The sequence below is a fragment of the Globicephala melas genome, chromosome 5 (genome assembly GCF_963455315.2).
Source record: "Globicephala melas chromosome 5, mGloMel1.2, whole genome shotgun sequence".
NCBI lineage: Eukaryota > Metazoa > Chordata > Mammalia > Artiodactyla > Delphinidae > Globicephala > Globicephala melas.
Genome location: NC_083318.1, coordinates 109,726,533 through 109,751,149, shown reverse-complemented (window position 1 = coordinate 109,751,149; position 24,617 = coordinate 109,726,533). Strand labels below are relative to the sequence as shown.

The 24,617-nt window shown below is 42.8% G+C and overlaps 1 protein-coding gene across 8 annotated transcripts in view; it reads right to left on the bottom strand.

Moving 5' to 3' along the window:
• SH3D19 (SH3 domain containing 19) overlaps positions 1–24,617 on the bottom strand; it is a 180,119-nt gene that overhangs the window by 34,357 nt on the left and 121,145 nt on the right. For 5 of the 8 annotated variants that reach the window (XM_030878201.2, XM_030878205.2, XM_060299698.1 and 2 more), the window contains 4 exons: positions 22,602–22,740; positions 22,312–22,474; positions 20,035–21,066; positions 9,573–9,680 (listed from right to left, as the gene is read on the bottom strand). In XM_030878201.2, the coding sequence (XP_030734061.1) occupies positions 9,573–9,680; positions 20,035–21,066; positions 22,312–22,474; positions 22,602–22,740 (1,442 nt within the window). The remainder of the gene's footprint in view (positions 1–9,572; positions 9,681–20,034; positions 21,067–22,311; positions 22,475–22,601; positions 22,741–24,617) is intronic. The other 3 variants (XM_030878202.2, XM_060299699.2, XM_030878204.2) reach the window with 2 other exon arrangements.

Sequence of the window (24,617 nt, the reverse complement as noted above, 5' to 3'; positions counted from 1 at the left end):
GCGTCCCCTGCATTAGCAGGCAGACCCTCAACCACTGCGCCACCAGGGAAGCCCGCAAATACTTTTAACAAGGTAACAGTGAGCAGGCCGACAACCCGATGAGCTGTCCTGTCACTGATCTGTAGGCTATATAACACTGTCAAAAGAAACATACGACCAGTTCTTCAGTCTAACACTACCATATAAGCTCCTAAGAAGCGAGAACCCACTAGAATTTGGTACCCTTGACTTTCTCTCCTCCTCATTCTTCATAGAAACTCCGTTCAATCTTCTCACTACTTGGCTTAGAGCCATCAGTTAATAAAACCATCAACAGACTAAAACCAATATGATTCTTCCAGGTAGTATTTTATAGAGAAACCATACCCCTAAACTAAGTTTCATGGCATTCCAGGGGATGCCTACAGTGTAACCCTGGGATGCTGCAGGTGAAGGACTGGGACACTTGCTCTGCTGTTGGCAGGAATGGAGTGGCAGAATCTTGTTAGACAAAGGCAAGGATGCAACTGGGCTGTGCAAAAGCACTAAAGGAAATGAAAGGAAAGCAGAGGCTCACAGAGAAAGCTGTGTGATCACCCAGGAACTGCTCTGGAACCCACTGCATGTGCATTCATGTGCATACATACTCAGCTTTTTCTAATCTCTAGGGCCTAAGGTAAACAGTTCTGGCCCTCTTGGCTTCTCTCTTATGATAATATCAGATGTATCTGCAGGACTTATTAAATAAAATTCATCCAAAATTTCATTTATTGTAACACTGAAAAATCAAGTAAGGAAGTGTATGAAAACGTAGTGTTGGGGCTTCCCTGGTGGCGCAGTGGTTGAGACGTCTGCCTGCTGATGCAGGGGACGCGGGTTCGTGCCCCAGACCGGTAAGATCCCACATGCCGTGGAGCGGCTGGGCCCGTAAGCCATGGCCACTGAGCCTGCACGTCGGAGCCTGTGCTCCGCAACGGGAGAGGCCACAACAGTGAGAGGCCTGCGTACCATAAAAACAAAACAAAACAAAACAAAACAAAAAAACCCCGTAGTGTTATACAAATTAAAATAATATTTTTATACACTGTTATGTTTTTATAACTCTTGGTTACTCCCCTTCAGACAACTCACACATAGCTATATTTAGATTATGCTCATTGGAGTAATACACTCCTGACAGACATATACAACTGTATTTGCTATCAGTTTCAAAACTTTCCTACCAAATCTTTACTACTGGCACTAACATACGATATTACAATTACTCTGAGTTTCAGCCTCCCTCTATTCTTTCTGCCTCAGACAATGTTAAAGAGAAGTAAAAACCAAATTTACTGTACTGGACTTCCCTGGTGGCACAGTGGTTAAGAATCCGCCTACCAATGCAGGGGACATGGGTTCGAGCCCTGGCCTGGGAAGATCCCACATGCCACGGAGCAACCAAGCCCATGTGCCACAACAACTGAACCTGCGCTCTAGAGCCCGCAAGCCAAAACTACTGAGCCCGTGTGCTGCAACTACTGAAGTCCGTGTGCTCTAGGGCCCATGTGCCAGAACTACTGAGCCTGCACGCCTAGAGCTCATGCTCTGCAAAAAGGGAAGCCACCGCAATGAAAAGCCCGTGCACTGCAACGAAGAGTAGTCCCCGCTCGCCACAACTAGAGAAAGCCTGCATGCAGCAACGAAGACCCAATGCAGCCAAAAATAAATTTAAAAAATCCAAAAAAATAAAATTTGCTGTACTAATTGTCTAAAGAATTATGAGAAAACAACTTGCTTTTAAATGTTCTCGAGGGGAGGACCTTCAAGATGGCGGAGGAGTAAGACGTGGAGATCACATTCCTCCCCACAAATACATCAAAAATACGTCTACATGTGGAACAACTCCTACAGAACACCTAATGAATGCTGGCAGAAGACCTCAGACTTCCCAAAAGGCAAGAAACTCCCCACGTACCTGGGCAGGTCAAAAGAAAAAACAGAGACAAAAGAATAGGGATGGGACCTGCAACTCTGGGAGGGAGCTGTGAAGGAGGAAAAGTTTCTACACACTAGGAAGCCCCTTCACTGGTGGAGATGAGGGGTGTGGCGGGGGAGAAGCTTCGGAGCCACAGAGGAGAGCACAGCAACAGGGGTGCGGAGGGCAAAGCGGAGAGATTCCCGCACAGAGGATCGGTGCCGACCAGCACTCACCAGCCCGAGAGGCTTGTCTGCTCACCCACTGGGGTGGGTGGGGGCTGGGAGCTGAGGCTCGGGCTTCCGAGGTCAGATCCCAGGGAGAGGACTGGGGTTGGCTGCGTGAACACAGCCCGAAGGGGGCTAGTGTGCCACAGCTAGCTAGAAGGGAGTCCGGGAAAAAGTCTGGAACGGCCTAAGAGGTAAGAGACCATTGTTTCGGGGTGTGCAAGGAGAGGGGATTCAGAGCAACGCCAAATCGAGCTCCAGAGACGGGCGCAAGCTGCGGCTATCAGCACGGACCCCAGAGACAGGCATGAAATGCTAAGGCTGCTGCTGCAGCCACCAAGAAGCCTGCGTGCAAGCACAGGTCACTATCCACACCTCCCCTCTTGGGAGCCTGTGCAACCCGCCCCTGTCAGGGTCCCGTGATCCAGGGACAACTTCCCAGGGAGAGCACATGGCACGCCTCAGGCTGGTGCAACGTCACACCAGCCTCTGCCACCACAGGCTCGCCCCGCATTCCGTACCACTCCCTCTCCCCAGCCTGAGTGAGCCAGAGCCCCCTAATCAGCTGCTACTTTAACCCCGTCCTGTCTGGGCAGGAAACAGACGCCCTCAGGCGACCTACATGCAGAGGCGGGGCCAAATCCAAAGCTGAACCCCAGGAGCTGTGGGAAAAAAGAAGAGAAAGGGAAATCTCTCCCAGCAGCCTCAGGAGCAGCGGATTAAAGCTCCATAATCACCTTGATGTACCCTGCATCTGTGGAATATCTGAATAGAAAACAATCCCAAAATTGAGTCAGGGGACTCTGGGAGCAACTGTAGACTTGGGGTTTGCTATCTGCATCTAATTTGTTTCTGGTTTTAGGTTTATCTTAGTTTAATATTTAGAGCTTATTATCATTGGTAGATTTGTTTATTGATTTGGTTGCTCTCTTCCTTTTTTTTTTTTTTTTTTTTTTTTTTGCGGTACGCGGGCCTCTCACTGTTGTGGCCTCTCCTGTTGTGGAGCACAGGCTCCAGACACGCAGGCTCAGCGGCCATGGCTCACGGGCCCAGCTGCTCCGTGGCACGTGGGATCTTCCCGGACCGGGGCACGAACCCGTGTCGCCTGCATCGGCAGGCGGACTCTCAACCACTGTGCCACCAGGGAAGCCCCCCTTTAAAAAAAAAAAATATATATATATATATATATTTTTTTTTCCTTTTTCTCTTTTTGTGAGTGTGTATGTGTATGCTTCTTTGTGTGATCTTGTCTGTATAGCTTTGCTTTTACCATTTGTCCTAGGGTTCTGTCTGTTGTTTTTTTCTTTGTTTGTTTTATGGTTAATTTTTTAGTATAGTTTTTAGCACTTGTTATCATTGGTGGATTTGTTTACTAGTTTGCTTGCTCTCTTCTTTTTCTTTGTTGATTACCTTTTTATTTTAATAATTCTTTTATTTTTTATTTTAATAACTTCATTTTATTTTTCCTTCCTTCCTTCCTCTCTTTCTCTCTTTCGTTTTCTCCCTTTTCTTCTGAGCTGAGTGGCAGACAAGGTCTTGGTGCTCTGGCCAGGTGTCAAGCGTGAGCCTCTGAGGTGGGAGAGCCTAGTTCAGGACATTGGTCCACCAGAGTCCTGCCAGCTACACATAATATCAAATGGCAAAAGCTCTCCCAGAGATCTCCATCTCAACACTAAGACCCAGCTCCACTCAACGACCAGCAAGCTACAGTGCTGGACACCCTATGCCAAACAACTAGCAAGACAGGAACACAACACCACCCATTAGCAGAGAGGTGGCCTAAAATCATAATAAGGTCACAGACACCCCGAACCACACCACAGGACGTGGTCCTGCCCACCAGAAAGACAAGATCCAGCTTCATCCACCAGAACACAGGCACTAGTCCCCTCCACCAGGAAGCCTACACAACCCACTGAACCAATCTTCCCCACTGGCAGCAGACACCAAAAACAATGGGAACTATGAACGTGCAGCCTGCAAAAAGCAGACCCGAAATGCAGCAAGTTAAGCAAAATGAGAAGACAGAGGAATACACAGCAGATAAAGGAGTAAAGTAAAAACCCACCACACCAAACAAATCAGAGGAACTAGGCAGTCTACCTGAAAAAGAATTCAGAGTAATGATAGCAAAGATGATCCAAAATCTTGGAAATAGAATGGAGAAAATACAAGAAACGTTTAACAAGGATCTAGAAGAACTAAAGAGCAAACAAACAATGATGAATGACACAATAAATGAAATCAAAAATTCTCTAGAAGGAATCAACAGGAGAATAACTGAGGCAGAGGAACGGATAAGTGACCGGGAAGATAAAAGAGTGGAAATAACTACCACAGAGCAGAATAACCAAAAAAGAATGAAAAGAACTGAGGACAGTCTCAGAGACCTCTGGGACAATATTGAAAGCACCAACATTCAAATTATAGGGGTCCCAGAAGAAGAAGAGAAAAACAAAGGGACTGAGAAAATATTTGAAGAGATTAGAGTTGAAAACTTCCCTATTGTGGGAAAGGAAATAGTCAGTCAAGTCCAAGAAGCACAGAGAGTCCCATACAGGATAAATCCAAGGAGAAACACGCCAAGACACATGTTAATCAAAGTATCAAAAATTAAATACAAAGAAAAAATATTAAAAGCAGCAAGGGAAAAGCAACAAGTAACATACAAGGGAATCCCCATAAGGATTCAGCTGATTCCTCAGCAGATTTCTCAGCAGAAACTCTGCAAGCCAGAAGGGTGTGGCAGGACATATTTAAAGTGATGAAAGGGAAAAACCTACAAGCAAGATTACTCTACTGAGCAAGGATCTCATTCAGATTCAACGGAGAAATTAAAACCTTTACAGACAAGCAGAAGTTAAGAGAATTCAGCACCACTAAACCAGCTTTACAACAAATGCTAAAGGAACTTCTCTAGGCAGGAAACACAAGAGAAGGAAAAGACCTACAATAACAAACCCAAAACAATTAAGAAAATGGTCATAGAAACATACATATCGATAATTACCTTAAAGGTAATTGGATTAAATGCTCCAACCAAAAGACACAGACAGGCTGAATGGATACAAAAACAAGACCCATATATATGCTATCTACAAGACAGCCACTTCAGACCTGGGGACAAATACAGACTGAAAGTGAGGGGATGGAAAAAGATATTCTACGCAAATGGAAATCAAACGAAAGCTGGAGTGCCAATTCTCATACCAGGCAAAATAGATGTTTAAATAAAGACTATTACAAGAGACAAAGAAGGGCACTACATAATGATCAAGGGATCAGTCCAAGAAGAAGATATAACAATTGTAAATATTTATGCACCCAACATAGAAGCACCTCAATACATCAGGCAAATGCTAACAGCCATAAAAGGGGAAATCGACAGTAACACAATCATAGTAGGGGCCTTTAACACCCCACTTTCACCAATGGACAGATCACCCAAAATGAAAATAAATAAGGAAACACAAGCTTTAAATGATACATTAAACAAGATGGACTTAATTGATATTTATAGGACATTCCATCCAAAAACAACAGAATATGCTTTCTTCTGCTCATGGAACATTCTCCAGGATAGACCATATCTTAGGTCACAAATCAAGGACTGGTAACTTTAAGAAAATTGAAATTGTATCAAGTGTCTTTTCTGACCACAACGCAATGAGACTAGATATCAATTACAGGAAAAAATCTGTAAAAAATACAAACCACGGAGGCTAAACAATACACTACTAAATACACAAGAGATCACCGAAGAAATCAAAGAGGAAATCAAAAAATACCTAGAAACAAATGACAATGAAAACACGATGACCCAAAACCTATGGGATGCAACAAAAGCAGTTCTAAGAAGGAAGTCTATAGCAATACAATCCTACCTCAAGAAACAAGAAACATCTCAAATAAACAACCTAACCTTACACTAAAGCAAGTAGAGAAAGAAGAACAAAAAACCCCCAAAGTTAGCAGAAGGAAAGATCATAAAGATCAGATCAGAAATAAATGAAAAAGAAATGAAGGAAACTATAGCAAAGATCAATAAAACTAAAAGCTGGTTCTTTGAGAAGATAAACAAAATCGATAAACCATTAGCCAGACTCATCAAGAAAAAAAGGGAGAAGACTCAAATCAACAGAATTAGAAGTGAAAAAGGAGAAGTAACAACTGACACTGCAGAAATACAAAGGATCATGAGAGATTACTACAAGCAACTCTATGCCAATAAAATGGACAACCTGGAAGAAATGGACAAATTCTTAGAAATGCACAAACTTCTGAGACTGAACCAGAAAGAAATAGAAAATATAAACAGACAAATCACAAGCACTGAAATTGAAACTGTGATTAAAAATTTTCCAATAAAGAAAAGCGCAGGATCAGAAGGATTCACAGGCGAATTCTATCAAACATTTAGAGAAGAGCTAACACCTATCCTTCTCAAACTCTTCCAAGATATAGCAGAGGGAGGAACACTGCCAAACTCATTCTACGAGGCCACCATCACCCTGATACCAAAACCAGACAAAGATGTCACAAAAAAAGAAATCTACACACCAATATCACTGATGAACATACATGTAAAAATCCTAAACAAAATACTAGCAAACAGAATCCAACAGCACATTAAAAGGATCATACACCATGATATAGTGGGATTTATCCCAGGAAGCAAGCAAGAATTCTTCAATATACGCAAATCAATCAATGTGATAAACCATATTAACAAACTGAAGGAGAAAAACCACATAATTAATCTCAATAGAAACAGAAAAAGCTTTCAACAAAATTCAACACCCATTTATGATAAAAACATGCCAGAAAGTGGGAATAGAGGAAACTTACCTCAACATAATAAAGGCCAGATATGACATACCCACAGCCAACATTGTTCTCAATGATGAAAACTGAAACCATTTCCACTAAGATCAGGAACAAGACTAGGTTGCCCACTCTCACCTCTATTATTCAACATAGTTTTGGAAGTTTTAGCCACAGCAATCAGAGAAGAAAAAGAAATAAAAGGAATCCAAATCAGAAAAGAAGAAGTAAAGCTGTCACTCTCTGCAGATGACATAATACTATAAATACAGAATCTTAAAGATGCCACCAGAAAACCACTAGAGCTAATCAACGAATTTGGTAAAGTAGCAGGATACAAAATTAATACACAGAAAACTCTTGCATCCCTATATACTAATGATGAAAAATCTGAAAGAGAAATTAAGGAAACATTCCCATTTACCACTGGAACAAAAAGAATAAAATACCTAGGAATAAACCTACCTAAGGAGACAAAAGACCTGTATGAAGAAAACTATAAGACCTGTATGAAGAAAACTATAAGACACTGATGAAAGAAATTAAAGATGATACAGACAGATGGAGAGATATACCATGTTCTTGAATCAACATTGTGAAAATGACTCAACTACCCAAAGCAATCTACAAATTGAATGCAATCCCTATAAAACTACCAATGGCATTTTTCACAGAACTAGAATAAAAAATTTCACAATTTGTATGGAAACACAAAAGACCCCGAATAGCCAAAGCAATCTTGAGAAAGAAAAAACGGAGCTGGAGGAATCAGGCTCCCTGACTTCGGACTATACTACAGAGCTACAGTCATCAAGACAGTATGGTATTGGCACAAAAACAGAAACACAGATTAATGGAACAGGAAAGAATGTCCAGAGATAAACCCATGCACATATGGTCACCTTATCTTTGATAAAGGAGGCAAGAATATACAATGGAGAATAAGTCGTGCTGGGAAAACTGGACAGCTACACGTAAAACAATGAAATTAGAACACTCCCTAATGCCATACACAAAAATAAACTCAAAATGGATTAAAGACCTAAATGTTAAGGCCAGACACTATAAAACTCTTAGAAGAAACACAGGCAGAACACTCTATGACATAAATCAAAGTGTGATCCTTTTTGACCCACCTCCTAGAGAAATGGAAATAAAAATGAAAGTAAACAAATGGGACCTAATGAAACTTAAAAGCTTTTTCACAGCAAAGGAAACCATAAACAAGATGAAAAGACAACCCTTAGAATGGGAGAAAACATTTGCAAATGAAGCAACTGACAAAGGATTAATCTCCAAAATCTATAAGCAGCTCATACAGCTCAATATCAAAAAGACAAACAACCCAATCCAAAAATGGGCAGAAAACCTAAACAGACATTTCTCCCAAGGAGATATACAGATTCCCAACAAAGACATCAAAGGATGTTCAACATCACTAATCATTAGAGAAATGCAAATCAAAACTACAATGAGGTATCACCTCACACCAGTCAGAATGGCCATCATCAAAAAATCTACAAACAATAAATGCTGGAGAGGGTGTGGAGAAAAGGGAACCCTCCTGCACTGTTGGTGGGAATGTAAATTGATACAGCCACTATGGAGAACAGTTTGGAGGTTCCTTAAAAAACTAAAAATAGAATTACCATACGACCCAGCAATCCCATTACTGGGCATATACCCTGAGAAAACCATAATTCTAAAGGAGTCATGTACCACAATGTTCATTGCAGCTCTATTTACAATAAGCAAGTCATGGAAGCAACCTAAGTGTCCATCGACAGATGAATGGATAAAGAAGATGTGGCACATATATACAACGGAATATTACTCAGCCATAAAAAGAAACAAAATTGAGTTAATTTTTAGTGAGGTGGATGTACCTAGAGTCTGTCATACAGAGTGAAGTAAGTCAGAAAGAGAAAAACAAATACCGTATGCTAATACATATATATGGAATCCTAAAAAAGAAAGTGGTTCTGAAGAACCTAGGGGCAGGACAGGAATAAAGATGCAGATGCCGAGAATGGACTTGAGGATATGGTGAGGGGGAAGGGGAAGCTGGGACAAACAGAGTGGCATGGACATATATATACTACCAAATGTAAACTAGATAGCTAGTGGGAAGCAGCTGCATAGCACAGGGGGATCAGCTCAGTGCTCTGTGACCACCTAGAGGGGTGGGATAGGGAGGGTGGGAGGGAGGGAGATGCAAGAGAGAAGAGATATGGGGATATATGTATATGTATAACTGATTCACTTTGTTATAAAGCAGAAACTAACACACCATTGTAAAGCAATTATACTGCAATAAAGATGTTAAAAAATTAAAAAATAAATGAGGGAGGAGATATGGGGATATATGTATAGGTATAGCTGATTCACTCTGTTATACAGCAGAAACTAACACACCATTGTAAAGCAATTATACTCCAATAAAGATGTTAAAAGAAAATGTTCTCGACAGAAAAATAATAGTAAGTGGCTGATTACACATAATTTCAAAAGCAGACATTGATAATTAGCATATATTTTTCCCTGGCTCTTGGAGAAGCAAATAAATGAGGCAGAGAAGTGCTTACATTTTCCTGGTTTGGCTGGAATTCGAATCACAGTGGGCTTCCTGGTGGGTGCTGGTTGAACTGCTCGTTCCTTTGCTGGTTCTGTTCTTGTGGGGAGCTGAAAGGGATCTAATGAAAAACACAGTGTATTTTGCATGTTTTAGTTAACACGGACTCAAACAAAAAAACCTCATTCATAATTAAAGAGTCATATTTTTCATGCTCTAGGGAAAACTATTCATGGATAAACAAAATCTCAGTTTGCAGAGACAAAAACAAAGTCAGGGCTCATGAAAGGAAATAACTTGGTGCTCCGTAAATAATTCATGTGGCTTTTCTTCCTCTCTGATGAGAGAGATCCGGGACAATCTTCAATTATGTAGAAGCTATCTTTCACAGGAGTGTAATCATTCCATAAGTGTCTGCCTGGAAATTGAGGGGCAACTGAAACATGCAGCCAATTTCCCCCCTATAGTGAAGCTTCCCGGATCCCCCAGGAAGGAAGGTCTCTTTGCCCCACCCCTGTGCCTGCATTGGAATACCTCCCTGAAGGGCTGGCCCTGGGCCTGGTCCCCACCCCTCATCCCACCCTGCCGGAGCCTGGCAGCAGCACTCTCGGATTGAACAGTGAAGTGAAACTACACCTTGCTAACATGAAAACGGAAAACGTTTTATCCTGGAAATAAAATAAGACATCTCCCTTCAAATATTTAATTTTGGGCCAAGGATATATATTCTCCATCTTAACCCACTCATTTAAAATGGACAGTATGTGCTTAGGGAGAGTATTTTAAATAAAAGCACAACCACCAAACTTTTTTCTTCCTTTTTTCGTTTTTGGCCATGCCGCAAGGCTTGTGGGGTCTTAGTTACCCAACCAGGGGTGGAACCCAGGCCCTCGGCAGTGAGAGCGTGGAGCCCTAACCACTGGACCGCCAGGGAAATCCCCCACCAAATTTTTTTACCGAAAGAAATAGTCTTTTTTTCTTTAATGTAAATGTTCTTTTTAGTAGTTTGGGAAGATGACCAAAAAATTTTTAGAAGATGAAAAACCTAAAAATAAATAGATTAGCAAAAATAAAATCAAATGCTGTATAATGCATACTCTATACAGCGCACAGGGTCTCGAGAGGCCGCTTTTGCCTTTATTCAGCAAGAGGCAGAATGAATACATACTGTATTCAGAACCTGTTCTCTGGATCTCGCCTGTAGGGAGATACTCCCTATAAACAATGCACTTCACAGCACTTGTGATGAACAGCATTCATGTTCTGCCTGTTATGAGCTGCAGTTCAATAAAGCATCTTTTGCTGACCAGCTCTTTTCAGAATACACGAAGAGCTGAGCTAAGGATAAGATGGCCTTTCAGCTCCTTGATACTTGCCCTTCCCTTCCACCCAGCTCTCAGGCAACCCCACTCTCAGACCTGCTACCAGAGCATCACCCACTCACTAGTCACTTGATCTCACATGTCTGCTTACCATGTGCCAGTAACGGTGCGAGGTGGGGAGATAGGATGGTTAAGTACAATCCTATTTTAAGTTTATTATCTATCACCTAAGTAAGGCCCCCAGATGGCATGCTAGGTAAAATAATAATTATTAGGCTAGTTAGGAAAAAAAAATTAGATGACCCCTCTATGGAAACCGGTCTATTAGCTTATTAGTGAGGCGAGTCTTGTCTATGCTCAAAAATCCAACTCAACATCATCAAAACAATATCAAACTTTCAAAAAAGGCTCTTGGAATAATATCACTTTCTTCCATTGTAACCTATATCTCCAGAAAACAAACAAAGCTTCTTCTTTTAGGTCTAAGGAAATTCGTCAATTCCTTATTTTGTTATAGCATTATTTTTCATTTCAAAAGTAACATTTATTGTAAAAATAGGAAACATTAAGAAATATATGATAGGGACTTCCCTGGTGGCGCAGTGGTTAAGAATCCGCCTGCCAATGCAGGGGACACAGGTTCGATCCCTGGTCCGGAAAGATCCCACATGCCATGGAGCAACTAAGCCCGTGAGCTACAACTACTGAGCCTGCGCTCTAGAGCCCACAAGCCACAACTACTGAAGCCTGCATGCCACAACTACTGAAGCCCGTGCGCCTAGAGCCTGTGCTCCACAACAAGAGAAGCCACCGCAATGAGAAGCCCTCGCACCACAATGAAGAGTAGCCCCCGGGCTTCCCTGGTGGCACAGTGGTTGAGAATCTGCCTGCCAATGCAGGGGACACGGGTTCGACCCCTGGTCTGGGAGGATCCCACATGCCGCGGAGCAAGTAGGCCCATGAGCCACAACTACTGAGCCTGAGCGTCTGGAGCCTGCGCTCCACAACAAGAGAGGCTGCACACTGCAATGAAGAGTGGCCCCCGCTTGCTGCAACTGGAGAAAGCCCTCGCACAGAAACGAAGACCGAACACAGCCAAAATTAAAAATAAATAAATAAAAAAACCCTTAACCTGAGTTGCCAAAACTCAGGTTAAGATAGTGGTGATTCTTCAGATGCCTTAAAAAAAAAAAAAAAAAAGAGTAGCCCCCGCTCGCCACTAGAGAAAGCCCGCACGCAACAATGAAGACCCAACACAGCCAAAAATAAATAAATTTATTAAAAAAAAAAAGTTGATCTTTAAAAAAAAAAAAGGAATATATGATAGAAAGTCTCCTGTAATCCTATCCCTGCAGTAATAATTATTATCTAAAATATGTGTATCTGTCTACAGATTTTTTTTCTGTATCATATGTATTATTACATACGTATTTTGAAAAACACAAACCTGTATCATAAGTATTATTACGTAGGTATTTTGAAAAACACAAACAGGATCATTTTATACCTATTTCTTTGTAACTTACTCTTCCACTTTTTTTCATTCAGTATTGATCGGGTGCCTGCTACACATCAAATACTATTCTAGATGCTGGGAATACGTCATTGAACAGAGCAAAGAACTCTGCCCTTGTGATGCTTACACTCCAGCAGGAGATGGAGACAATAAACAGTAAATATATTGTTGATTCATGTGGTATATTAGAAGGTGAGACATGCTACTGAAAAAGGGAAACGTAGAGCAAGGCGGAACTTCAGTTGTGGGCAGAAGGGAAGCAGGTTGCAGCATGAAACAGGAGTGCAGGGGGCGAGGGAGAGGAAGGCTCCATGATCCTCTTTCCAACAGATGGATTTTGCATATTCTAACAGTTCTTCCAAGCTGAAAAATACACTTTGGGTTTTTAGGAAACAGCAGTGCTGATGGATAAACAGGCGAAGGTAGGCTGGTATTAAAGCCCATTATTGCAAACATTACCTGAAACTGAACTCCCTGAACGTGTCATCTGTTCTGAGTAATGCTAGCTAGAATGAAAGAATTTGAAGACCCCAATCTCGGCATTTATTTTATTCAAACACAGAAACATAGTATCTCTCCTGTGGGCACACCTTTCCTTCCTATTCGTCTCTCTCCCCTGCCGTTGCCCCTGCTCTGCCTCCTTGGCCCTCACTGGAACCCACTGACCTCCAAGGAGCGACTTTCCTTCCCCTACTGCTGCAGACTTGACTGTCCCCCGTCCCCTCAACCTTGGCTGTAACAGCCCATCCTCTCAGGGCTCTGTTTCCTGCTGGGAAAAGGACCAAAATTCAAGAAAAGGATTAAGGCTGATAACTGTTCACAGTGCTCTCCCATTCAAGTGGTATTTCTGCTTTAACAGCTGCTTTGGGCCCCTACGATCTGGTGGTTATTAGGATAGGTTTTTAGTTGGTGATTTTGGGGAGGTGAGTGTGGAGGGAGAAGAAAATCTTGAGTATGGAATCACTTCAATTGTTTCCCAACCCATCTGATGTTCTGGGCCAGGATACCACGTACAGTCTCTCTCTCTCACATCCCAGGAGTGAGAGCACGAACAAGGAGGGCAGAGAAGGAGAAAGAGGCCACTCAGTGCCCTTGGAGGGCTGGGCACAGGGGGATCCCAAATGTGCTTGTTCTTGGAGGACCAGCCTCAGAGAACCCCGTCCCAAATCCTGCAGGTCTCAACTACCGCATTAAAGGGTCCAGTCATTTTTTAAAACCTGCTAGATTTAAACTGAAGTAGCAAGATACAACTTAAATACAAAGTATTCAAAGTGTCCTAGCTACCCACTTTCTCTCTCTTTCTTGGTCTTTATTTTTAGTATCATTAGCTGCTCTTTGATAACTGGCACTCAGATCATCTGTAATTATTCTCCAAAACAAAGAAGAAAAAAAATTCTTTGTCAGTACAGTGAAGCAAGGAAGTCTGAGTGTTCCAGTACTGTGGCTGTTTGGCAGGAGTGGGTCTGCTTCATGACTTCCCCTAGCTGTGCTCCCTGAGTCAGTGAGCTTGGCCTGTGCCTCGCTGCGCCCTGTCCCAGGCTGCCTTCCAGAAGAGGCGTGCCGATGAGCGGAGAGGAGAGACAGCATCACTTCAGTGAGAAGGTGGAGCCAGAGGCCTGTTTTTCATCTTGATGATGGTGTGAGAGTCTCCCTCTAGCTACACAGTATGCTTACTTTTTGCGTCTTTTCGTGAGAGGGGTATTTTTCTCCAATAGCAATGTTAAGGGGGCAACCTAGAAGGCAAGGATGGTACCTCACGTTTGGGAACTCCTGGCACTGCCAGGTGGGAAACTGGATTGTTGCTACTGTTAATAAGTTTAAAGTTCATGATCTTTAAGCCAGGAGTCCCACTTCTGGAAATTTCTTTATAAAAGCACTAGTAGAAGTAAAAATATTTACAAGAGTGTTTACAAGAGCATTTTTTGTAGTGGTGTCCATCAATTGGGGAAACGTGGACTTGCCTGTGCTGCGCTCATACCAGGGAATATCAGGCAGGTATCAGGGAACAAGGAGTCAGACTTAGATCTACTGGCCTGGAGAGAAGTCCCTAAACCTCATTACTAAATGAATAAAGTAAGCTGCTGGGTAATGGGTACAGTTAGGTAAGTAAACATTTTTGCTGCTGAGTAATGGGTACAGTTAGGTAAAACTTTTTGTAAATAACAGGAAGAAGTACATGTACGTGTACGTGTTTGTAAGCTTTGGCTTGGAATGTCCAAAGGCACAGAAAGCTACATACAACATGGTTCACACTGGTTATTCTGGGGATTTGAATGGATTGGAGGGAGATTCATTTTTGCCTTTTACTAAATGTTTATATTGTTAGACTTGTTACCGCAAATATATGTTACTTTGTGACTGAAAAAAAATCCAATAAAATAAATTCAATCACATGAAAAAAGTTACAAAATTAAGCTGAAATAACACCCCTGCCAAACAAACTGAAACAAAAATCACTTAGAAATAAGAGGAGGGACTTCCCTGGTGGCACAGTGGTTAAGAATCCGCGTGCCAATGCAGGGGACACAGGTTTGATCCCTGGTCCGGGAAGATCTCACATGCCGCGGAGCAACCCAGCCCGTGCACCACAACAAAGAGTAGCCCCCCCTCGTCGCAACTAGAGAAAGCCGGCACGCAGCAGCGAAGACCCACTGCAGCCAACAATAAAAATTAAAAAAAAAAAAAAAAGAAAGAAGAGGAAAAATATGAAAATACTTGTCCCTTTAGCTGCTTTTTCAAGACAATAATGGCCATAAAATTTTCCATAAAGTAACGAGAAAAACAAAAACTCTTTTTTTTGGCTAATACTCCTCAGTGATTCTATTTAATAGGAAATAATGCAGATACATATTTTTGAATTTGTCTAATTTAGACATATTTAGTTCATACTAATTAGCTTTTATTTGTAACCTTGAATAATATAATTGTTTAGAAAAATCGCATCTTATTATTCTTAAAATTTCTACTCCTCACAGGCTGAGGAACAGTGTGGGGGGCAGCTCTTTCTCTGTGGCAAAGACAAGGGATATGCCTCCTAGTTTCTTTCATCCTAATTCTGCTTACGGTCATCTATTTGAAGACCAGCTTCCCCCATCCTCTCCTGCTGATGGAGTTCCCTCATAAAAGACCACCTTTGTTAGCATTTTTAATACGTCTTCCAAAGACACAGCATATGTACATGTAACTATGTGTTTTAACACCAACACTATAGCTAAAATACCATGACTACTATCTATACCTTGCATTTTTCACCCAGAGTACCTTGGCGGTTGGTCCATAGTAGGGGATAATAGGTGGTCTGCCTCTTTTTTAGCTACTGCCCAATATTCCATTGTATGGATGCAACCAGAATTTATTTCAGAAGTCCACTGAATGCAATTTCCAACATTCTGTAGACGTCCTTAATCTGGGTTCCAAGAATAGGCCCTTGAAGCTCTGGAAACTGTACCTCCAACTGTGCATACGTGTGCAAAAGGGTTATTTTCAAGGGAGAAAAAAGATTCATAGGCTAACTGAGCTCTGTGATCCAGAAAGGGTTAAGAACCCTAGTGTCATAATTTCCTCTATCACAGACTCTTTGCTCTTGCTTCTATAGAGAAAACACAACTACCTGCAAAAGCATCTCCTAACCAAGTCTAAGGAGAGTCCATGGCATCTTTCTCTACTTTTATTTGCAGTGTTTACTCTGCCCTCCTTCCAGCCCCCTCACACCTGCTGCCCCTTTACACCTATAGCCACATGGTCTTCATTACTGGGTTGGGAAAAACATTGATGAGAATGTAGTTTTCTGCCCATTACCTGTCTCCAATAATATGCTTGTCATCATAATTAGTTTCACCATCCTTGGCTAGCTTTTCTGTCATTTCCTTCTTTCCCTTGAGTTCTGTTAATAGCAGAAATTGGCTGCCAAACTATCATTCTGGTCTGTGTAATGGGGTTGACAGCAGTATTCTGCTTTTTTGACACCTGGGTATGATTTGTAAAGGTGTGAAGAGGAATTGCTAATGCTTCTCAGCTCCACTACATTAACCTGGAAGGCATTCTACCTAAGAAATGAATCCAGTATTAAATTGCCTGTTTTATGAGTTTCCCTTTAATAATTTTTCTAATCCTTACAGTGTTTTCATAGCTTCAGTATTTTCTGATCTCTATTTCCTGAGATTAATATGGCAACTTCATTTTATGAAAACTACTTTATTGGATTTTCTTTATTTTTTGAGGGAAAAGAAAAAGAAGGAAAGACGTATCTGTGAGTTTCTCTCCTTTCTCCTGTGTTCCTCCCCCAGTTTTTGGCTGATGCCAGCACGATTAAGCAAGGTTTCATCAAAAGACCATAACCCTTTATCTACAAGACAATGCTATTAATACACCATCAAAAAGTCACAAAGCCTTAGAGCATGGGGAATATCGTTAATAATACTGTAATAACTTTGTATGATGGCAGATGGTAACTAGACTTATGGTGATCCTCTTAAAATATCAACTCACTAGGCTGTGCACATGGAACTAACGTAGTGCTGCACGTCAATTATACTTCAATTAAAAAAATGTGTAGCTCCCCCACCCCAAAAAAGTCACAAAGCCCCAGTCAGTAAACAAACAAAAAGTCCCTCTACATTTGGAGGAATTCAGAGGTGATCTTGAAGGCCTCTGGAGGGCAATAAGCAAGGAAGCAACAAGGTCCAATGTACACGCTAGAAAAATCCGTTGGGTAACCATGATATGATGATGGGTTTGAGGCAGAAGCAGAGGCTCAATTTAGGAGGCTACTGCAGGAATCTGGGCCTAAAGATTAGAAAAGTGGGCCAGTAGCAGCAGTGATGAAAACTAGAGGAAAATTTAAGAACTATTCAGAAAATAAAACCAGCAGGACTTGACCACTAACTGGATGTGAAGGACAAGAAGTAAGAATAATGACTACCACTTATTGAGCACACACCATGTTTCAGACAATGGGATAGGGCTTCCCTCCATAATCATACTTAACACTTGCAATGCCTCCAGGAGGAGTATTATTACCGTGTTTCAGACAATGGGATAGGGCTTTCCTCCATAATCATATTTAACCCTACAATACCTCCAGGAGGAGTATTATTATCGTGTTTTACAGACGAGGAAACCGAGGCATTGTGGAGTTAAGTAAATTGCCCAAGGTCACATAGCATTTAAGTGGTAGACCCCGACCTGCCTGACTCTAAGTCCAAACAGCTAGTCACTGTGTGTGAGAGGTAGGAAGGCTCAAGGATGATGGATAGGATCCTTTGGGGGGGCTGGTGTGTGATGGTGTCACTAGGACAGGAGCAGAATACAGGAAGAGAAGCAGGTTTAAAAAGAAGACAGAGTGGACTTCCCTGGTGGCGCAGTGGTTAAGAATCTGCCTGGCAATGCAGGGGACATGGGTTAGAGCCCTGGTCCGGGAAGATCTCACAGGCCGCAGAGCAGCTAAGCCCATGTGCCACAACTACCGAGCCTGCACTCTACAGCTCGCGAGCCACAACTACTGAAGCCCGCGCACCTAGAGCCCGTGCTCTGCAACAAGAGAAGCCAGTGCGATGAGAAGCCCACGCACCGCAACGAAGAATAGCCCCCGCTCGCAGCAACTAGAGAAAGCCAGTGCGCAGCAACAGAGACCCAACGCAGACAAAAATAAATAAAATAAATAAATAAATTTATAAAATTAAAAAAAGAAGACAGAGTGTTCAGTTCAGGATAACTCCACAGGTAAGAGCAATGGTTAAAGTCAGGTGGGGCAAGCAAATTAGACCTTTTGCTGAAACACTGCCTCAGTAATTAAACATTGTGCAAGGAAGTGGTAGAAATCAAGAAACAGAAAAGACTGAGTAGGAAGCACGATACTGTATTCATGTTGATGTATACTGCTGACCTTCCTTTTTGAAGATGACTGTAATTATCTGCTTGATGACACAGAATAAATTCTCAGCAATTATTAACCAAGTTGCCATTCCCACAGAGTCTAGCAGCGTCTACAGAAGGTGGTTATTATTTTGGCTTGTACTGTTTCCACCCCTGAACAGCCTGCGGCTGTGGGATCTACCCCTCCCTGTCCTACTCTGAACCCTGTTAACACCAAAAGGGTTTAAGTGAGAAAATGGTATAACAAAAACTTGAAAAGTTTTTAATGTGTTGCCTGGTTTAAGGATTCGTGAAAATGCTGAGTACCAACATGATGGAGTGAAAATTAAACTAGACTTAGAAAGAAAAGACAGACTTTGAATCCTGCTTTGGAAAACCGAGTAATTACCCTTTGATCTCTCTCAGTCTCATTTTCTTCATCTGCAAACTGGGGCCAATGATGCCTTGTAAAGGGTTAGGGTAAGTATTAAATTAAATAATGTACGTCTGGACATCTAGCAGAGGGTTTGGAGCTAGGCAGAAGTTCAATATATCCTAATGTTTTTCTTTCCACTCCTTATGGACAAGAGGCATGCTATAGCCAGTTACAATGTTGTGTGCATGATAAATATTTAATAAATATGTGGTTGTTATCATTTAAAATATGCCTGTACTTAGCAGAATTTGGTTTTGAATCACAGAGTTTATATCATTTTGATGCATGTTAAACATTTAGAAGATGACAGCTAACCTTTTGAAAATACTATTACGCTTACATGTTCATAAATTCTGCCCAAGTAAGTAAACAGCAGTGAAAGGAATCTTAGCAATGACAAGTACAGCAGTTTAGTTTGACAAATCGAAGATAAGCTTTACCATCACACTCTCCATTTGAACAGTGTGAGGAAAGAAAACATACTCTCTGCCTCTTGGGAAATCTAATTGTCCCGATCTTGGCAGGAAACTTACAACTGTTGTAGTTTATTTACAAAACTTTCCATTCCCAAGGGAAGGTGTTCTGTGAAGATTATGGAACAACATTCTGCAACATATGGCCGGGTTTACTGCTCCTGCCAGAGTCCTCCGCAGGGCTGGCCCCTTTCCCGGCACTCCCGTGGGGCTGGCTCCATCTGAGGAGCCCTTCTGGGGCATGACTTCCCCACTCTGAGAAGTTTCCCTCTCTTCCTCCTAATGCTTGAATCTCCACCTGCCCGAGGAGGGAGCCGGCCTCTCATCTAGTTAAGTCCCTGGTCCCAGTCTGCTTATGTCTGGCTCATGTGAGAGTAATCAACACGTGTGCCTCCCTCTTTCTCCGTCACCATCTCCCCATCCCAGATTTTCCCTTCGCTCTCTGATTCCATCTCCCACCCAGCTCCTTGTTTCTTTTTTTTTTTTTCTGTACGTGAGCCTCTCACTGTTGCGGCCTCTCCCGTTGCGGAGCACAGGCTCCGGACGCACAGGCTCAGCGGCCATGGCTCACGGGCCCAGCCGCTCCGCGGCACGCGGGATCCTCCCGGACCGGCGCACGAACCCGTGTCCCCCGCATCGGCAGGCGGGCTCTCAACCACTGCGCCACCAGGGAAGCCCCGGCTCCTTGTTTCTTAATCTCGCTGTGTTTCTCCCTGTCTCTACACATCCACACACACACACATCCACATGCTCGCATGTGCACACACATGCACGTCCACGCCTCAATAACTTATTGCCAGAAACGCAAACAGCAGCGCCACTTGAGATGCTCTATGATGAATTTAGATTGCCCTCCTCTTCTGAGTTTTACTCACCCAGAACCATCTCTGAATCAATAGAGTCTTCAGCCAGGTTCCCAGATGGGGCGGGTAAAACCTCATCGTCAAAGCTGATGAGGTCGATGTCCCCCGGAGGCTTGCTTTGCAGAACCGGGACTGGGGGGCTGGCCGGGGGTCCTTCTCCCAGGGACCTGAACGCTTTGGCTTGTGACGCCACGGAGAGTCGGGGAGGCACAGTGATGGGTTTCAGCAAAGCCGCAGGGTAGGGGGGCGCTTCTGAGGCCGCAGGGTAGGGGGCCACTCCTGCAGAAGCTGATTTCTTGGGCAGCAAAGGCCGAGGAGCCGGAGTCGGGGCTTTCTTCCCACTGGCGGGGCTCTCGGCCATGGACCCTCCTCCCAGACTCTCGGGATTAACACTTCGTATGAGGCCAGGATTCGGTTTCTTTGGCAATTCGGGTTTGGTTGCAGGGACGCTCCCTGCTTCTTGCGGTGGAGAGTGTGGGGTGAGGCCTTCCCTAGAGGCCCCCCGGAGTCTGTTTGTGGTCCAGGAGTCCCAGCCTCCAGAGGCTCTGTCAGCTGCCGGTTTGGGAGCCACGGAGGGTTTCCCTGAGGCAGGAGCAGGCCTCGGGGGGACTGTGCGGGGGGCAATTTCTGGCTTCTTGGGCAGTCCCACGCTTTCCGCATTTGTCTGACCCTCAAGTGCTTTGATCCTGGAAACGACGGTATTTGGGCTCCGTTCTGCGTTCATAATGTTCATCACTGCCTGACTGTCCGAGTGGCCGGTATCGTCCCACAGAGACTGGGGCCGGCTCGGGGTTGCCTCCTCTGGCGTGGCCGCTGGGCTGCTTTTCTGGGGATCCGGCTCTTTAACGTGAGGCTCTCTGGCCACTGGTCTGAGGTTGCTTTTTGATCTTGGTTTGGGCACTGGACATCTTGTAGCACTGGAGTTTTCTGGACAACTCTGTTCTTCAGAAATATCAAAGACTATTAAAGGCGTCTCGTCTGTCGGAGGATCGCTGGCTGAGGCTGCTGGGGAAGGCAGGAGAGGTTTCAGAGGTGCCGGCAGTGCTGACAAGACCAAAACGAACAGACGCGGCCGTGTTATAATTTCAAAGAAAAAGGATACACAGAGTTTAACAATAGACATGTAGACTATCAAGAGAGTTTGGTTTCCTTCCTTAGGAAAAAGTAATTCTAAAATCAATGGAGAGATGTTTATATTCAGCTTCCTGCAGGAGGGTTCTTCACATTATATTTATTCATATAAAAATATTCATTATATAATATTTTATTTTTATTCATTTTTTTGTCACACTGTGCAGCATACACGATCTTAGTTCCCCGGCCAGGGATGGAACCCGTGCTTCCATTGCAGTGGAAATGCAGAGTCTTAAGCACTGGACCACTAGGGAAGTCCCTATATAATATTGTAAAACACCATTAAATTCCTGATTCTCAGTAGACTTATCAATGACCATTTCTCTCTTGTCAAAATTCCCAAAATTCTTGCTTTACTTTTCCAAAGTAACTTACTCTCATCTGTTATCTTAATATAATGCTTTTTAAAAGCCTAACAGGACAACCACTTTTAGCATCCTATCAAGTTAAGTGCTAAATATAACAGCTTTCTCAATGGGAATAAAGGGCATCAGCAGTATGACTTAAAAGGATGATGAGTTAAAAGGATGAGTTAAACCATGAGTTTAATGAGTTAAAAGGATGATGTTTTGGGGACTTCCCTGGTGGCGCAGCTGTTAAGAGTCTGCCTGCCAATGCAGGGAACACAGATTCGAGCCCTGGTCCAGGAAAATCCCACATGCCGCAGAGCAACTAAGCCCGTGCGCCACAACTACTGAACCTGTGCTCTAGAGCCTGCGAGCCACAACTACTGAGCTCACATGCCACAACTACTGAGCCTGCACACCTAGAGTCCGTGCTCCGCAACAAGAGAAGCCACCGCAATGAAGAGTAGCCCCTGCTCGCCACAACTAGAGAAAGCCCGCACGCAGCAACGAAGACCCAATGCAGCCAAAAATAAAATAAAAGAAAGAAATTTTAAAAAATAATAAAAAAAGATGATGTTTCTGTGCTATGAACTAGGGTGAACCCCAGAGATTGGGGCTGCGGCTTGTGAGGATGAAGAATGGCCTATTATAATAATCACAGCAAACCCAAATAAAGCAAGCACACAGTGATCACAACGACTGGGAAGCAGAGCTCAATGAATTATGCACAAATCGCAAATTATTTTAAAGGCTGGAGCCTACTGACTACTTCCCTAGAACTAGGTCAGAATTAGGGAAGACAAATTACTTGCATTACTTTGAGGCAGATGGTTGTCTATTTCTTCGGAAAAGTCAGTCTGAGTTGCTGAAGTAATAGTGTGCCTTGGAGTGGCAGCAGCATTATTATTATTTGTAGTGTTAACTTGAACTTGGTTGATTTCTTTTATGACTTGTTCATACGATGGTGGGAGCTGTAGAATGAAGGATGAAGATTTTAGACACCTATGGGTGATAGCCAAGGTGTTAACGGTCTCACTGTTCTTATCTTTGAACTTCATTAAAAATAAAATGCAGAGAGATAATGCGATGTTTACTCACCTCGGCAGGAACCAGCTCACTGGGCCTCCAAGGGCCTGCTGCGGAAGATGGGGGAAATGCCAGTCCTGGGGGTGGGGCTCCTGGAAACCACGAGGTCGGCCTCAGTGGCTCAGCTGCCACAATGGTGATCTCTGGGCGCCTAGCAGACAGAAGCCTCAGTGAGATTTTACAGCCTGGTAACAAGCTATTGTCTATTTGTAAATGTTCAAAGATTCATGAAAATAACTACCACCCAAGAAAGTGACATAAGAACTGCCATAGTCACAGAAATGACCTGTCTGACCTGCACTTTTTCTAACAGTACACCGAGGCAGGCTTCGAGGGAGCACGTGACAGCCATCCTCCAGGACACTGGCCTCAGAGAGTTAGAGATGTACCCTGAGTACACTTCGCTCTGCCCTGGCTGATAAGAATGAGGACCAAGACCCATACAACCTCTTCAACCCAGGGCTCTGCTATCTAGCCTATGGCACAAACACAGGGTATCGTAAGACAGAAAAATGCACTGGTTGAAAGGAAATGTTTAGTTTTCCGTTATTATAAAGTACATACTCTGAAATGATACTATGTATTAGAAGAACAGCGCCCTCCTCCTCACTCTACCTCTCCCCCATTCAGAATGATCTTTAAGTGTTTAGAGTTTACTTGTTCACTTCTAGACCCTGATGTGTGTGTCTGTGTTCCTGGTCAGTTTGTATAGGAATCTGATGCTTAATCTTCAATACTTGGAGCCACAGTGATTTAGGTGTGGCTTCTTTCATCATTTTCTTAACCTGATTCTACGGTCTCATGTTTACACTTTATTCAACCTGATTTCCTAACAAATACCAACTGCGTGACTCTGAGCAAATCAGTCAACCTCTCTGAGCCTCACTTTTCTCATCTAACAAATAGGTATGATGATACCTCCTCTGCCTTTCTCTAGAACTCTATGGAAAATAAAAATAAAAAGCACTGCCATTATAAAAACTGTACACGTACACACACTCTCATGCTAGCCTGTGAATCAGGAGAAACTGCCCATTGATTAAATGAATTGCATTACCTAAGAACCTCTACTTATAGCTTTTAAAAATTTAAATAACAAGGATTATTTATTAGCACAAATAACTGAAATAAGAACACATATATTCAACATGAGAAAAACGATTAAACAAAGAATATGATCACCTCACAGACAAATATTATTTAAACACAAACAGTCATATATTAGAAGAGATTGGATTGACAAAGGGAAATATAAGATCTAATTATAGAGAAAAATGAGATTCTGAGATGTATGTACAGAATCCTGTTACCTATCTTCATAATCTGGAATGTACTATTCAAAGCTATTAATTGTTGCTATCTTTATGTAGGAGAGTGAGTACACTGTGCTTTATTCTTTATATTTTTATTAGTTTTCCAATATTTTCTGTAATGAGCATGTATTATACTCAGAGTTAGAAAAAGCGGTTCACAAATTGCATTTAGCCAATCCCCTCTTAGACATTATGCTAAGTGTGCCACAGTGAACTTACTTTCACTTCCCTGTGTGGAATCCAAATGAGTCATTCCAATTGTTATATAGCTTTTATCTAACTAGATAATGAATTACTAGTTAACAAATGTTAACCACTATACACGCATTAACCCTTATGACAACCCTATGAGGTAAGTATGATTAGCGCCATTTTAAAGGTGGGGATATAGAAGCTAAGAAAGGTTAAGGAGCTTGCCCAAGGTCACATGGTGAGAAACGAAGTCAGGATTTGAACTTGGCTATGTCTGACTATAAACTCCTTGCTCTTCATTAGTCAACACGATACTTTAAGAAATCTGACAGTAGGGACCATAAATCTATCTTTCTATTTATCCACCTGTCCACACTTCCATCAATCCTATCATCCGTCTGTCTATTGGTCCTTCCTTCTATCTATCCAGTGACTCACTCCTCCCTGCTCCCCTCCATCCCTCCCTCCCACCAGCCATCTAGCCATTTTTATTCATTCAGCTATCCACCTAGTCTGCCTGACT